Source organism: Knufia obscura (genome assembly GCF_036327395.1).
Source record: "Knufia obscura strain CCFEE 5817 isolate CBS 148926 chromosome Unknown scaffold_3, whole genome shotgun sequence".
Classification (NCBI taxonomy): Eukaryota; Fungi; Ascomycota; class Eurotiomycetes; order Chaetothyriales; family Trichomeriaceae; genus Knufia; species Knufia obscura.
Genome location: NW_027042689.1, coordinates 1,327,657 through 1,343,984, shown reverse-complemented (window position 1 = coordinate 1,343,984; position 16,328 = coordinate 1,327,657). Strand labels below are relative to the sequence as shown.

Genomic DNA, 16,328 nt, shown 5'->3' with positions numbered 1-16,328 from the left:
TCTGTGAGGGATTCTGTAGGCCAGAGTAGCATCTATCAAACCCCCATCACACAGCCCGCCTTCTCTTCGGTTCTTCATCTTTGCTGAACAGATCTCGCCAGAACTGCTTGAAGCCATACCCTCGTTCACCAGGTTCGTCGCGCACCTTAGCAATGTGTCCTGTGCCTTGAAATTTCTCCATGATGCCTCCTTCTTTGTGCATTGCTACCGAGACTCTTACAGGTCCCTTTCGTGCGCGTTGAAGGATTTCGTCTGGAAGTGTAGGTGCCACGTCTGCGTAGCAACGAGTGAGTTCGCGGGGTAGGTTGTAGTACGGTTTCTGCGCGAGCTTGGGAGCCATGAGGTTGTAGGAACGAGCTAGGTTGTTGATCTCTTTTATTGCGAGGTTGTGGTAGGCGTTTTCGGAGCGCTCCCAATCTGGGTCGCGGAAGGGGTAGGCCATAGGAACGACTCGATCGGAAGAGGAGCGTGGAGAAGGTGTCGGTGGAGTTTGCGCATCCGCTTCCTGGTCTGGGTTTGCTACTGAGGGATCAACCGTGGTGGTCGAGGTCTCGGTGGCGTCTGCCGTTGGGTCACTCGTGGTTGTTGAGATAACAATGCTATCTTCTGCTAACTTCTCGCCTGCTTCTGCTGAGGCTTGCATGCCTTCAGTACCTTCTGCAGGCGTAGCCTCGATGACCTTGATCTCGATTGGATCTTCTACTGGATCTGGTGCGACACCCGCAGCTATCCTCTCTTCGATGGTGATGCTCGTGAGCATACCGGTCGGGTCGATAGCGCTCATGGATTCAGATCTTGTCGCAGGTCTAGGGGTGTGCTTCTCTTCGGCCAACGCAAACGCCTTGGCTCTTCTGATTTGTTCTTCCAGGCTTCCACCTTTGCTTGATATCGACCTCGCAGCATGCCTGCGCCAGTCACTCCGCAGACGCTGGCGGAAGCTATTGACAGACTTCATCAGCTCTTGCTGCTTCTCGATCCAGGGTGGCACGATCTCTTGCTTCTGAATGATCTTGTTCATGAAGTACTCTGTTGTGTCCAGGAAGGGACTGCTGGCGGTGTAATCTCTTTCTATGTTCACGCCTTTGCCCCGATTGATGTTTCTGAATTGACCTCTCGCTATCGCATCCTCGATCCGTTCGTTCGCAAGAGAGGTCAGGCCTTGAAGAGTGGTAGGCATAGGCCGTGCACCTGGCTGAAATTTGTCTTTCAACTCCTTCCTGAACCTTTCGCGCTCTTCTTCGCTCATATTCTCTTGCTGTTGGGCATAGATGGATGTTCTATCCCTTGCATTGGCTAACCGATCTGCTACCGAGAGTTTCTGCTTCGGTCTCGGTTTCAGGTTTGCTGGACCAAGAGTGGGCTTCCTCGCTGGCATACGCAATCGCTTGTGACTGTCGTCGAGCATTCGAAGGGCAGCGTCGCCAATGGATTCGTTACCTGTCCATATCGGAGCGGCCGCTTGGTCTCTCGTGCCTTTGCCTGCCGAAGTAGGCATGTTGGCTATACTCATGGCCTGCTGATTCTCCGCTCTGAATGCCGTCTGAGCTATCCTTTCCTCGAGCTGCCTCTTCAGGTCATCTGAGAAACCGGCATCAGATATCAGCTTGCGATCTGACTTTGAGCCGGTGTCCAGCGTTTCTTCTGCCATTTCTGACAACCTTTTCGACATAGCGCCCTGTTCCTCATTCTTGCTGTCCTCTTTCACAGGGCTCCGTGGCTGCTTATCATCGCTCTGCTGCTCTTGTACCCGTGTGGCGGCAGAGAAGGCTCGCCATTGTCGTCGCTGAGCCTGTCGCCGAGCCTGAGCCCTGAGGCATGATTGACATGTCCATATTGCTGATGCTGTTTGAGATCGAACCATCCTTCAACAAGTGAATGTGAGGAGTGTGAAACAGGAGCTGGAAGCACAATATGAGCGAAAAAGAGGCAAGCACGACTACGATCGAGAGGCAATGACTGCATCGACCAATGCCGCAATTGCCACATTGGGTCTTCCGAATCTTAGCCGGTCGGTACAGCCTCGTCGTGTCCAAGCTGCGGACTTTTTGGCCGAAGACGAGAGCAGCGACGACGATATCACTTTGCATCAAGCAACGACACCGACATTCCAAGTCATTCACCTGCATCACCCTATCAGTCAGCTCACTACTTTCCCATCACGCACCGACGAGGTCTACGACGCCCTTTCGATTCCCGAATTCCGAGTCCCTCGAGCCCCGAGTCGAGCTACTCCCATCTCATTCTTCTCGCGAACCGAGCACGAGCGCTCGTACCAGTCAACATGCCTCCCAAAGGCGCCTCAACAAGCGTCAACCCAATGAGATTACAATCAGTCTCAAGGCTGAAGATAAGACACCCAGATAAACAAGAAGCAAATCCATGTATCGGTCCCATGACTGCCATGCTAAGTATGTCCACTCTACACTGATCGCAGTCTCGCCAGCCCCAAGAATCTGCGGCCTGTGTGTCTACAATTGGCCAACCTACCGGATGCTACTAATACCCAAGAACTACATGCTGACCGCACAACCACAGGTTGCTGGGCCTCCTCCGCAAACGCAACCGGCGGCTCCCAAGGCTGCGCAGGCCTCGAGAAAGCACTACGGGAATGCATGGATAAGCCGAGGCCGAAGAGCGGACACAAGAGCAATATCAACTACCACCTTAGCAGACTATACCCGCAGATCAAGGGTCCGGAGAGGAGGAAGGGCAGTCTGGGCTAGACGCAGACAGTATCTAATAAAATGCCTTGATGAACAAAGGGAAGGTGTGTATGCGTCTGCACTGCGCAAAGCACACAGCAGTTCCGGTGGGGGGAAAAGCGCAACGCGATTCAGATAGGCCCAATCTAATCTGATCGCAAGAGAAATCGATGTGTTTGGAGACAGAGACAGGGACCAAGAAGAAGAGATATTGCTAGGCGCGCTTGGGCGATCACGCTCGCCAGGTTACGGCCCGGTTCAAGGCAGCAGACGCGTCCATGGGCGTGGACTAGCCTGACCAGCGTCTCGAACCGGAAGCTATGCAGACTGCAAGTCTCCTGCGCATATAGGCATGCAGGGACGATCCGGAGTTGTTGGCCTTTCAGCCAACCATTTCGGCAGTACCTTACTCACAGTCTCGGCAAACTCTTTTGGGAAGTGAGGCTGCCGCCATATGCTGCGTGTGGACCCGACGATGTACATTGTAATATGTCAGAACAAATAAATCAGATGGCAACGGCTTCCAAACGATAAGCTTCAGGAATCTGGGCATCCATGTCCGAGACCTATTCTCAACATCCGCTACTCATCTTGTGCCTTCAACATGTGGTCCAGCCTGTGACTACGAGAGCATCGGCATGTCAGAAGTAAGGAATAACGCGTACATGGCAGAATCCCATTAAGGAAACATGCGGCGGAAACGGCCATGCATCTTACGGTGCTCGGGTAAGCAAGAGGCATAGGCGATCCTCTCAAATGGTCCATTTCATTACTGTATTCATGTCTCGTCTCGTCTCATCATCTCATCTCATGTTATGTAAACGCTACAATAACGGGTAATACCCAAGTCCCGTCCCTGGCACAAAATTCACCAATACCGAACACCATGCTAAACCCACTTCGTATGGATATCATTATTCCCCTTCCCAAAAACACCAACAGGAGTCCAGAAGCACCCTTCGTACCCCTCAGGCGCCTAGCCACCATTTCTCTCCAACGTAAACCCCGTAGCGCTGAAGTGCCTCGTCAATTGATCCTTGTGTCCATACGCTCGCAACCCCTAATTCCGCTTGAACATGAAGTACCCGTACACCCCTCCCACTTCTTGCTCGACCATGGGCAGCTTGCGCATGCCCCACCAGCGAGCACCCATCTTCCAGGCTCGGTGCCCGTCATCTGGCTGCGTATTGCTTGGAAAGCCCTCAGGGGTTCTCACGTACCAGCCTCGTCGACCGAGCTCTTTGACTGTCCAATCTGGGTTCTTGACGTTCTTGTTTCGTCGTGCGATTTCGGTGAGGACTGGTCCGCCCAGTTCGATGACTTCGAGAGGTAGGGAGTGGGTGTCTTTGATGCTGATGGGGCTGTAGGAGAGGGACATCTGCGTGACGGATGTGATGTCTGTGAGATCGATGTAACGTAGGCTGGTCTTTAGATGTGGTTTCTCAAGCTTGGTGTTCCGGTCTGGTGGCAGAGACAGAATCTGTGTGATGTCGCCGCTGAGACTGAGCTTCGCACCTTTGAGACCCAGCTCTTCAAGGTGCGTTGCTAGAAGACGCAGGGCTGGCACGTGCTGTGACGTGATGCGTGAGCCACCGATGTTGAGGGCACGGAGTGAGAATGGGAGTGCTGGCAGGAGGGTATCCAGGTCTTCTGCGGAGAGAAGACGGTAGCGCGAGGCATCCGCGTTCAGGCTGAGCCAAACCATGCTGTCACTAGCAGCTGGATGCTGGGTCAAGAAGCGGACGACCGCTGAACCTGTAATTTGTGTACATCTTTCGAGATTGAGATGCGTCAGTCGAGCGGTGGCCGGGATGGATAGGAGTGCTGTATCGTTAACCTGCGTATGCGCTAGATCGAGGTGCGTGAGCTGTCCTAATCGAGGCAGGATGGCTTCGAAAACGCCAGGCTTTAGTGTCGTACATTCGTGCAGACAAAGACGCCGAATCTGTGTATACTGTGCTGAGTGCGCGTTCGCCCAGACCTTGGTGAATGCATCAACGAACAGACCAGATGAGCAGCTTGTGAAGTCGACAGCTCGTAGTGTGGGGATGGAGAACAAGGAAGAAAGTACACCCTGGTCCAGCTCATCATCCAGGTGCTCGTGCACCAGAAATGCTTTCAAACCGCTGGTGTTACCCAGGACTACTTTCAAATTTTCCTTTGTCAGGTATGGAGTTCCACTAGTCTGCCCTCGTGATCTTCCATAGCCCATGTTCGAATAGTGTGAGAAGTCCAAAGTCTGAATCAGCCGCCCCAGCAAGGGATCCTCCTCGAGTGTGGTGACCAGCTTGTGGAAGGTCTTGGACCTGTAGATGAGCACATTTTTGTAAAGGACTCTTAATGCTGCATTGTGTACTGCTTTTGAGACAAGGAGGGAAGAGAAAAGATCCGCCTGCGGTCGCAGGTAGTTGTCGTGCGATGAGACATCTAGCTGTATCTTGTCGAATATCTGATCGAGGATCTCATCTGGAAGATCTTCGATTGTGGTTGGATGTTCCTTCAGTCCTTCCTCGCTGGTGCCATCTGTGTAAGTACTGCCGTACGACTCAGTGGGCGTGAGATCGCTTCCAGAGTCGTCCAAGACAGCCTCCTCATCCTCGATTCTGGCGGACTCGAGCCTTCGAGGCAAGAAGTCGGCAGGGAGATCTACCGAGTCTCTCGACGGCCGCCGCGTCCTGAACGATTGCGGGAATTCCGACTCCTCTCGCACCGAAGCGTACGAACTCTTTCTGTGATTCATCGAGCGCGGTGACTGGTCCACAGACTTCTTTCTAGTGTCAACGGGCTCTTCGATAGATAATTTGCGACTGATAGGAATGGGTTGCTGTTTCATATTAGGTGATTGTTGTTCGATCGTTGATCTGTCACTTGAAGGTGACATCTTGGTCTTCGACAAGATTCGGTGCAGGATCGTGCCTGCCATATTGTTTTGGTCCGGGGAATGGATTGATTTAGTTTTCTGCGCCGTGTCTATCGCTTGTGAGTACCTTGCAGCTGTGTTGCAACAAGAAGCTAACAACAATGCAAGAACCAGACGCGTTAAGAGGAGAAGGGAGTACGAGTGACAAAGAGAATCCAAGTCAACGAACAAGTGCACAATGGTCAGTATTTCGTGGTGTCAGCAGAACATCTTCATACTCAGCGTGTATGGCAAACTCAAGTTTTGTACAGTCATCGCGCGCGACGGACATCATAATGGATGCAAATATTTGGTAGTGAAAAGCTTACCCCAGGTTTTCCTGAGGGTAATGGTTTCCACAGGAGGTGGTTGCATTGGGAATGGCGAGTAAAATCTCGTTCTCAGGTGACCAGAGTTTTCGGGGATGATGTAGCCGTTGTGAAGCGCGCTCGTGGTAAGAACGTGTCTCGCAAAAGCTTCTGAGTGATCAGGAGCATTTGCATTTGGTAATCCAGCGATTTTTTGAGTCACGGAAACTGCGCCCGCCCGGAGATTTCATACTTGTCACACCGGCCTCCTGGTCCAGCTTCCTCGGAAGTAGAGTACCGTTTCCTCAAACTCTGCCCTTCCACATGACCGCTTGATTTATCGAACGATGTGCGAATATTGGACCGTCGATCGGAAACCGTTCACTACAGTAAGCATACTTATTAGCCCAGTAATCACTGCTCCGTTCGAAATCGATACAAACATTTCACCGTACAGCAAGGGTACTTTTTCCGGGCGGTGTTCATCATGTGATTGCGCGCTCCGCTCTCCTCATCAGATCATGGCCGCCCTCTGCTAGCCTCCGACAAGCTGTAGGCTACCGAGTCACCAAATGAATACTGGTAGAGAGTGGCGTAGGTCCCTCAACCGAGTATATCGTCCTTTACGAGCATCAGTGTTTTTACATCGAATTCATCCGAGACAATGATACTGTGCTCATCCACTCATCTATACAGTACAAGTTTGTATGGAGAACCTCATCGCTACCACACAACGCCCCGCAACGTCTATACACAAAATCACTGGTACTAATGACTCTACGATCGCACTCTCAGTCTCCGCTTGCCTAGCAAGTCTACCCTCTCATCTTCCTTCCCTTTGAGCGACGCAGCCTTGACTTTCGACACCTTTGTCTCTCCCTTGCTCGCAACAGCTGTACTTGTCGCTTTGCTAGGCAAGGACGAGCCGGCCGCCTTCATGCTAGCAGACGCAGCTGCTCCACGTCTGCTTGATGCCGGCACGGGCATTCGTGACTTTCTCGTGGTTGTTGCAGGAGCCGACGTGGCCTTTGGTGCCTCATCAGCGAGCTTTTCAGTTGCGGCAGTAACCGCAGCAGAAGTTTCAGCTGGAGCACCTTCCTCTGCGGGCACGTCGATCTCTGGCTCATCGTTGTCCATGATCTTCTTGCTTCGTGTCTTTGGTGCAGGTGTGCCGTTTACCGTCCCAGCAACGCCTTTTCGTACTCTGCGAACCTTCTGCTCTTTCTGTTGAGGTTGCGCTTTGACGTCTTTTTGCTCCAGGACTCCGTCCTCTTTCGGCGAGATCTCCTCGCTCAGACCTGATGCTAGGGTCAACGTAAGCTTGACATGCTTATCTGCCTGCTCGTTTTCCTTGTCTTGGGTACTCTCCTGGCTACTGTCCTCGATGTCCTCCCAGTCGGGGTTCTTCTCGGCCTCTTGGTAAGACACCAAATTTGCATCGTTCCATCTAAGAACTTTCTTCGCTTTCCCGCCGGTGTCGTTCTTGTCTCGTTTGCGCTTCTTGCTGGGCTTGTCACCCAAAGTATCAGCTGATGTCTTCTCCGTGGCTGCTTCCGTTGCCTGCTCGGCACTGGCACCTTCCACAGCCTTCTCAGCTAAGAGTTGCTCAAGCCTAGCGGAAACGTTCACTGCGGTGCCTCTGTTCTTCTTCGTGTTGGATCTCGTGGCAATAGCAACGTTAGCTGTCGACGAAGGCTGATTGGCCTTGAATATGAACTCATTGCCGTTAGCACGCTTGAGCTGGATCGAGTTTGGAAGACCTTGTGGTCGAGGGATGGATGTGACTGCTGCTCGCTTGCTTCTTCGTAGCGGTGACGCGGGTGCTGTATCGTTCTGGCTTGCTGGTTCTGCTGGGTCGAGTGTGGGCACTAAAGACAAGCCATCACAACTCTCTGTCTTTGCTCTTTCATGCTCAACGTCCGCTTTTGTTGTCTCATCCTGACTGATGTGCTGAAATGCATGGCCTTGTGAAGCTCGCTCTGTCTTGCTGGCTTTCGTGCGAGACATGAACGCACGGAGAAATGCTGTTTCATCGTCTGAGATCCTTCTGGGTAGTGCTTCTTGTGTCACGGAAACTTCTGTTGTTTCTGGTCCTTCTGACTGTTCATGGTTCTCGGTCTTGTTGCTTGGCTCGGTCCTGGCTGGTGTAGGAGATTCTCTGGCCTCCAACTCATCTATTGTCACGTTCTCAGCCAGAATTGTTGGTGGTGAGCTTGAACGTATGTCGTCGCCGGAAAGTGCTTCTTCGTCTGCCGCTGTTCGTTCGTCTGAGGAGGCCATACCTGGCTCTTCTTGGTTGTCGACAACGTGGTCTTGTTCGATGGCATCAGCATCCGCTGGAGAGGGTGGAAGCTGCATTTGGTCTTCGATGGCTTCATCTACGCCCTCGACCGGGTTGCTGAGAGAAGCGCCCTGCGGTGACCCTTCACCTTCCTGCTGTACTTCTTCATCAGCAACACCAGGTTGATCGGCGTTGGCTTCTTCGATCTCATTCGCAAGAGTGTTGCACGGCGAAGTGACTAAGATTGTCTCAGGCTCTTCGTAACCCAATCTCGTGATGTTGGTGGGATACGTCGGCTCTTGTTGTGCGACCTCATTTTTCTGCGTAGCCTCATATTCGCCTTCACTGAGTTGCGCAGCTGGTCCTGTCACTTGCTCTGCTTCGCTGCCTTCACCTTCATGACTGACCTCCGCAGCGTGCGGCATCTGCTCCACCTCGTGTTCATCTCCCTCATTCTCAACATGTGACTCATCATATGTAGCCTCTGCAATCTCGTCTTCTATCTTGTATCCTTGCTCTTCCTCTTGCTCATCCATGTCCGCACGCGGCTCGGTCACGGGTAGGCGCAATTTCTTCTTGGGACTCCCAATGATCTCATCCTTCTCCATCTTCACACTGACAAAGGTGTGCTCGCCATGGATGCCATATGTCCTTCTCTTCAGATCGCGATCCTCAGTCTGTACTTTCGTGTCCATAGCGCACACAACGTTCTCCTTATTCTCATCTGCATCGCCAGTATAATGGTGACCAACCTTCAGTTTCTTCACAACCCTAGCATAATCCTTGCTTGCCTCGTGGTCCCTCCGCGAGACGCCAACAGGACAGTTGATATCCACGCCCAATTCACCAAGTGGTACGCGCTTCCATATCTTTTGCTTCTCGTCGCGTGGAATGAAAGGGGTTGCTGGTCTACGCTCCCAGGCGCGAGGGGGTTGACGCGCACGTTGAGGTGTGAACGAGACGCTCTTGACGCTTTGGAAGTCCTTGGCTGGTGATTTTCGCGGAGATCTCGCAGATGACCTGGCTGGAGTAGTGTTGCGCGACTTGGAAGGGGAGAGATGGCGCTTGAGGGGCGACAGTGACTGGCGCAATGGCGTTCTCAGCCGAGCTGAACCAGGTGTCGTATGCGGTTGTGGTGAACCTGGTGATGGTGGTGGAAGTGATGGTGCCTGTGAGGTCGTCGTCATGGTTGGTTATGAGTCGCGTGCTTTATAGTCGCTTACCGGCGAGTTCATGGACGCTTTGCTAGTATGTGGCGACTATGCATAGGTCGATCAACAAGCCACTCCTCCGTCAGCATCAATATGCTTGCTATAAAGAATGTGCGTAGAAGTGATGCGAGTCGGAGAAAAAGTGGTTGCTAAGGTCGAGCATTGTTTACACTGATGTTTTGGCCAGCTGAGCTTGTCTCCACCTGCAGCTCGTGCCTGGAGCTCGCTCTTCTTGGCATCTCTTTCGGCTTCTGGCAGCAACCGCGACGCGTGAGATGTGAAGCAAACAATCTAGAATAACGGAGGAAGGGAAGATGGAAAACATAAGTTCGAACTTCTCGTATTCTCATTGTGGTCTCTAGTACTCTAACATTTCATAGCACTAGTCATTATTGCTTCAATCCTGAGACGCCTCGTTTGTCCCAGTGATAACTGGTAAAGATCGATCCCAGCTCAAGGAGCTCCGTCCACTCTAATCGTTATACCTTGACAACGATTGGTCGACTCCTCCCTTTCCTGTGGTAGGTTCGTGATAGATATACAGTACATGTGATAGCGTGACTTCGTCAAATCCCTTTCCTTTGCTTTGCTTTCCGAACATGAGACCTGTTTGTGTCGAACAAAATCTGGTCTTCGATCTCGACAAAATGCCTCCCAATCATGTTGATCTTCAAGACGCCATCCCTGCTATGCACAAAATCCTTTTTCCTTAAAACATTATGATGAAATATATTCGTTGACATCGTTTATTGGTGTCCTGCGTGTATGGGATAGCCCATGGAGGGACCCCGGAATTCAACTGGATTGATCATCTCACGAGGGTACGGAGGTGCACCGGCAGGCGCCATTGGCATCGGTCCTTCCGCTGCATACCCCGCGTGCTGCCAATACTGAGCAGGTGCAGTGATGGAAGATGTCATTGGCTGACTCTGATATTGGATGTGATGCTGGTGTTGAGGCATCTGCACTTGGCCATAGCCATAGTTCGGGTGTGCCTCGTATCCTTGGACCATGTGCGGCGTCAAATGCATGTGACCTGGCGTGGCTGGGGCAGACACTCTTCCTTGTGGCTCGTATATTGGAAAGCTGGCCATCTGCATGCCGTGGTGGTACTCTGGTCCTGGCGAGGTTGAATATGCGTATTCACGATGCTCAGCAGGTCGAAACATCTTCGGCTGATTAGCGATGGATGCTGCTGTGCTAGCATAGCTGGCAGAATACTTGGAGATGATCTTCTGCAGAGCAATGGACAGTATTCGCCAGGGGAAGACCTTGACATCCTTCTCGATGTTGCGGGGCTTAGGATTGGGGAAGCCCATGATGACTTTAAAAAACTCTTCCGTCTCTGGCTTGGCCTTGGAAACAGTGTCAGGTTTGAACCCCTCGAGATTGCGCCGGATCCGGTTCTTCTCTTCGACAGTGAAGCGAGCAGCAACAATACCTTCGAGTAGCAAGATAGTATCGACACTGGTAACATATGCCTCCTTTTTCTCTGCCCACCAGATGCAGCTGACGGATCGAGGATGATTCTTCCAGTCTTCTTGCGACACAACCTGGAAGTCAGCATAGATGTCATTGCCCTTCTGCTCTCGGTTGAAGACGATGATTTTGCGACGAGCCTCGATCTCCTTATCAGACCAGTCTTTTGCAACGTCATCAAGATTGCCATCCAGATGCAGTCGCGCCTTGCTGTCAGGGGAGTACAAGGTATATGGGTTGAATGTCTGAGTATGGCCGACTAGACTCATGCTCGACGGAACAGCTTGCGGTGAATGCTGATGGATAGTAGACGTTCTGACCAATCTAGGATTGGAGCCAACCGAAGCAGGTCGAGCGCCAGGCGTGGCAGGTGCGCGTGGACTATGCTCCGTGTTGGCAGTCGTGAACGATGGGCTCACTGTTGGAGTGTATGGAGCTGTTGCCGGCAGAGATATTTGCGAAGCATTAGACGTCGAGTGCTGATGGCCTGGAAGTCGTGGTGAAAGAACGAGTGAATATGGCATTTGGTAAGTCGAAGTGGTCGTGGGTGTTGGCACGGTCGAGGTGTACGGTGAAGGCTCACTCTTCAGATCATAGTACTCGCCGCTCGGGTCCTGGACTGCAACGGCGACCCTCTTTGGTGCAGGCGCTTCACCCTGGAAGGACTCCACTGAGGCCTTGCGCTTCTTCGAAGGTGGAACGGTGGTGTACACCGGAACCTGGCTCTGTACCTGGAGTGGTGCTGTGGATGGAATTGTTGAATAACTGCCAGACATGGTTGAAGCCATTGTTGTCCGTGGGTACTCTGTTGCTTGAGATGGTGCATACACAAAATCATCGTCAAAATCCCCATTGCAGCCGTTTGGCAAAGCAGCAAGATCATTTTGATTCGTGTCTGGTGAGTCGTAAGAAGAAGGCAAGTATTGCATTCCTGGGTTGTGGTTGAAGTCTAACACACGTTAGTATTGAGAGTCAGAATCACTGGATTACATACCTAGGAAGGCATCATATTGCTGTTGCTTGCCATAGCCGGACATCGCTCCAATTGGCATGAAGTCGACTGCTGTGCTATATCCTCCGAAGAATTGAAGTCGTTCCAAATCTTCAACAACTTGGAAACCGTCTTGATAGCTCATGGAGATTGACTGTGGGAGGCTGGGTCTTAGTCAGTCTCTGACAATTCTGCCACAAAATCCAGAGTTGAGAACTCACCTGAGAATAAGCTGAGGATATTAGGTTGATGTATAGATGATCGGAAGATCAAACAAAGCGAGCGACTGAAAAGACTAAGCGAATGTGGTGGAAATAATTCCAGTTTACAGATCCAAAACGAGCGAGCGACGAAGCTAGGCGCTACCGATACGATATGTTGAAGTGGTTCTTGGTGGTGGCGTGCCTTGTTTCGGACATACAGATATGTGCTTGGACCAAGATGCGTTATTGAAGACGAGCCAGACTGTTGGAAATCTAAGCCGTCTTCCTGATAGGAGAGTAAAAGGAGGTGAGAGTGTATCCAAATGCCAGGATCAGCGCCCAAGGTGGTGAAGTATCAAGGCGATAGACGAGGCTGGTCAGCCAAGGTCTCGGGAAGATGTGGCGCTTCAAATCTCTTCAGACAAAGAGAAGTTCGTGCCTGATCAGCGAACTGCAATATTGATTAGTCGAACGGTTCCGATGAAGAGTCTGAAGTGGGCAGAATGGGCAAAACGAATATGGAGAACCAGGAAGAAGGCCGTCGATGTGGTCAATGGGGACGATGCGACACTGTTAGTGTCATGGCATCCAGACCGCCATATTGAGACATCCCGTGCAATTGCAGATGATGCGTGCGAAAAAGAAAGTCGAGCTCGTGAGGTTCTTGCATGGTTGATAACGGCGTTGTGGTCGTGCTCATGACGTTTGAGAGATCTCTCGCACGCAAGGAGGAAGTGGGACTATGGCGTTTGTGGAATTATCCTGGGGATGGATTGGGAAAGAGGAGGCAGATGAACCACGAACTTCTCTTACCTGGTAATCTCAACAGTTATTTGGCAACGCCCTTGGTGTATCGGTTCAAGATTGAGATGTCGCCCTTCTCGTTCCTTGGGCGGGAGTGATGCCGATCGTGCAGGTCGGATAATGGGAAAGTCGTCGGGTAGCCGCTCAGACGAGGCGGTTTTGGAGTCGATGCAACCAGTATAGTTTCCGTCCACTTCCTTCTTGAATCTGTTCACGCCCGATGTTTGAGCGTGATTATTCAGATATTAGCTGTGCGTATAGAGCGAGCGTTATTCGTGTTCTTTCGTCAGAGTTGTGCAATTATTCGAGTTCGTGGCTTCCAGGTGATGACTCGATCGCAACTGAACCAGAGCGATTGATGGTTCAGACTGAGAGTCGTCCAATGATTTTCCCAGATAGCGAATGTGTGGTGTGTTCAGCGAAAGTCGTTTTGAGTTGAAACGAAGGACGGACTGCGAGCAGTACCAGAGTTGAGGATGAGCGAATGTGTGGTAGAAAGAAGTCTGTGGAGAGGATAAAAAGACCAGCCGAGTGATGATGAGGGGACAGTCAGTCGGCTATATTGGGCTGGCCATTTTCTCGAGCAGAGACTCGAGTATGCTCAGCAAAACTCAAGCACCAAACCGTATGTGGTATAATGGACGGGCTAGGATGGCGATGAGCCAACCAGAAGCGTGTCGGCGGTCAGTGTGGCAGTACGGGAGTGGGTATGTCAAGCGGTGGATATCAAACACGATTGGTATGCTTAAACGAATCATGAACAGTGTGGAAAAGGAAAAGCAGCGGAAACTTCAGTGCAGACCAGGGGATGCAGCTGGAAGCGCATGAAACTCTCTCGTGCGTCTCGCTGCCTTTCAGAGGGTATCTCATACGGCGCTGGACCTATGTAGCAGTAGCGGCGCTCGCCTGCTTCGAACGCGTTGGTGATCGACGACTGTTGCATGCAACGACGCATGTCAGACCACGGTATTTGTCGCATTCGCGCTCAGCGGCTCTCGATCATCAGTTGCCATACTTCTCTTTCAAAGGGTGTTGCGAAGAAGCTCTGCCGCATCTCCGGGCAAGTGGGATTGTGGCATGTTCAAGCGTTAGTGGCATCATACTGGGCTGTTGGAGCAAGAGCGATTCGCCTCCTTAACTCGGCATCTGCACAGAACAGGAGTGGCCCATCCAGTTGTTTGGTCGGCATGACGCGGACGCTAGCGCAAAAGCGTGCAAGCCAGGCAAGGATAGCAGCCGAGACCGGGACGATGCCTGTTTCTACCATTGGCTGTATCCAGAATGGGAACACCTGCAGCCATTAATGCCTGAGTCTGCATATCTTGCCTTGCCTGCAGATGGTGAGCCCGATCGTCGCGATAGACTATCCTGTCTGGTATAATTGTTGCCATGTCAGGTACAGATAGCCACGCACGAGAACCAAGCCAGCGTTGTGAGACTGTAGAAAGCTTCATGGTGAAGTCATGATCGGCTCCATCCTTAGCCAAGTCGCTAAAAAGGCACCTTTTGCAGGAACAGGGACCAAAAATAGGCCAGGCTGTGCCAGACTTTCAAACCCAAGAAGGTATGGCGCGAGTAGAGCTTTACTAGAAAAGGAAAGTTGGTGGAATCATGGCTGCTGCTTGGGCCTCGTAGCGACTAGATCGGCGTGTCGATGCTTTACCAGGCGAGGAGAGGTCAGCGGCACAAGCACGACGGGTGCACAGCCTGCCACGCCTTTTAAGCTGGCTTTAGTGCCATTTTGGAGTCTCTCAATGCACGTTATGCACCTTTTTCTGTGGCAAAAATTCGACCCTTGTCGCTGACCAGTTTACCTCGCACAAGTGCTAACTTATCTTTCTTAACTGCGCCTATGAGTGGCAGCGAGGTCGGCATAATGCCGTTGTTGATCTTACCAGAAGTCTGGATAGCATACGAGCTTCGCTGTTCTCACAGTGACCCTGCATGACAAGTGTCGAATACAGCCGTCTGTTCAGCTACAAAATTTATAAATATCCCACAGCGTGCATAGAATCACCGAGGATGAGGATAATGCAGTGATCCGATTCGCCAAACGACTCGATGCATAGTTGTCCGGCCTCGTGATACTGTGCTCGCTCACCGCCGAGGTGTTGTGCTCCGTCACAAAGGCATAGCGATAACCCGACGTCCTGCAGGGCAAGTTTAGAAGGCTGACGGTAGGGATACCACTGTAACTAACCTTAGAGCTGGCCGTTCCTGACTATCACGACTACCGAGAGAAGGCACGGTTTTACGTTTCTGTCTGATACGTGTCGACCCACCCCATCAGCTCCTGTCTTGTTCGAAGAACAGTCAGCAAGATCAGGCTAGCGTCTGGGCGTGCTTGTTCCTCGACTGCGAGGCGTGGCATCCATCTGCTCGTCTTGGCCAAAAGCTGCTCGTTCTATCTAACGTCGGTATGGTACTTTGCCCTTGTCTTCCAAAGAACTCGTAAAATCTATGATTCTTCGAGAATGCCGCGCTCTATGATAAGAGGTGCACGGAGGCAGATTGCGACTGCGTTGCCTTGCACCCACAGCGGACGTGGTGATATATGACGCTTTACAGTAGTCGCCCACGAGACAGCAAAGAATTGCACGCAAGAGGCGTTGGGATGGTCACGGGGGCAAGATCCAACCACCTCGGAACGCTTTTTCGTTCCTTGCTGCAAGTATGTTGGCAACTAGTGGCGCTCTGGCTCTTGCCAGCCATATGCCAGTCGAGATACACCATGCCATGGACTTCAAGTGCCAAGAATGATATGCCATTGTCTCACTTGGTCCCCTGCCTGAAGTGTTCGTCTCAGTACACGATCCCGGCCTCTTACAAGCATCGCAAAGATTGACAGGTACTCGAGTATGCAATAAGCGAGCCAAAGCTGAGTGCCTGCCCATCGTCTACGCCAAGTGCCATAGATTCGCTATGGGCATGTGCTTGAGTTTGTGCTGAACAGAGGTCAAACTTGCCGGAAGAATATACGGTGTTGGACACTGGCCTACCCTGGTACACCTTCGATATCACAATGGGTTGAGCACTGTGGACTACACAGCATCGGTACATCCCTGCATGGTCTCGAGTCATCGACGCTGGTTCGACATCACCATCGATTTGAGCTTCTGTAGGCACTGCCAGAGTCAACTCGCGTCAGCGATGCCTTTCACCGTCATTGCACTTGAGAAGGCTGGCTGCAATATGCCAGGAATTGGCGGTCTCCGAGCATAGCTCTTCAGTGAGACAGCAAGGTATAGTTCTATGCGCTCTTAGAAGATACTGAACTCCCACCTGGGCCCGAGCAGCAAGGTATCTTCCTGAATCAGGACAATAGCTGGGTAATGGACATGTCGGGCGAACCTTAAAAACGTACGTGGAACATACAAGGATTGTCCTTTCGGGTCGACTCGCCGGGCGAGTTTGTCCATAATGCAGGAACTGAGTTCTTACCTCCACTAG

The 16,328-nt window shown here is 51.7% G+C and overlaps 5 protein-coding genes across 5 annotated transcripts; 1 reads left to right on the top strand and 4 right to left on the bottom strand.

The window, feature by feature from the left end:
- Positions 1 to 46: 46 nt before the first annotated feature.
- Positions 47 to 1,861, bottom strand: PMZ80_003568 (uncharacterized protein; the record flags this gene model as incomplete). Its single annotated transcript, XM_064871997.1, has 1 exon — positions 47 to 1,861. The coding sequence occupies one exon, from the start codon at positions 1,859 to 1,861 to the stop codon at positions 47 to 49; it is 1,815 nt and encodes a 604-aa protein (XP_064732377.1).
- A 540-nt stretch (positions 1,862 to 2,401) lies between these two features.
- MRP10 (40S ribosomal protein mrp10) lies at positions 2,402 to 2,723 on the top strand (the record flags this gene model as incomplete). The annotated part of the gene is made up of 2 exons (XM_064871996.1): positions 2,402 to 2,408; positions 2,536 to 2,723. The coding sequence occupies 2 exons, from the start codon at positions 2,402 to 2,404 to the stop codon at positions 2,721 to 2,723; spliced, it is 195 nt and encodes a 64-aa protein (XP_064732376.1).
- A 1,039-nt stretch (positions 2,724 to 3,762) lies between these two features.
- On the bottom strand, positions 3,763 to 5,583 carry PMZ80_003566 (uncharacterized protein; the record flags this gene model as incomplete). Its single annotated transcript, XM_064871995.1, has 1 exon — positions 3,763 to 5,583. The coding sequence occupies one exon, from the start codon at positions 5,581 to 5,583 to the stop codon at positions 3,763 to 3,765; it is 1,821 nt and encodes a 606-aa protein (XP_064732375.1).
- Positions 5,584 to 6,686: 1,103 nt separating this feature from the next.
- PMZ80_003565 (uncharacterized protein) lies at positions 6,687 to 9,377 on the bottom strand (the record flags this gene model as incomplete). The annotated part of the gene is made up of 1 exon (XM_064871994.1): positions 6,687 to 9,377. The coding sequence occupies one exon, from the start codon at positions 9,375 to 9,377 to the stop codon at positions 6,687 to 6,689; it is 2,691 nt and encodes an 896-aa protein (XP_064732374.1).
- A 770-nt stretch (positions 9,378 to 10,147) lies between these two features.
- PMZ80_003564 (uncharacterized protein) lies at positions 10,148 to 12,016 on the bottom strand (the record flags this gene model as incomplete). Its single annotated transcript, XM_064871993.1, has 2 exons — positions 10,148 to 11,829; positions 11,875 to 12,016. 2 exons carry the CDS (start codon positions 12,014 to 12,016, stop codon positions 10,148 to 10,150), a joined length of 1,824 nt encoding a protein of 607 aa, XP_064732373.1.
- Positions 12,017 to 16,328: the final 4,312 nt, after the last annotated feature.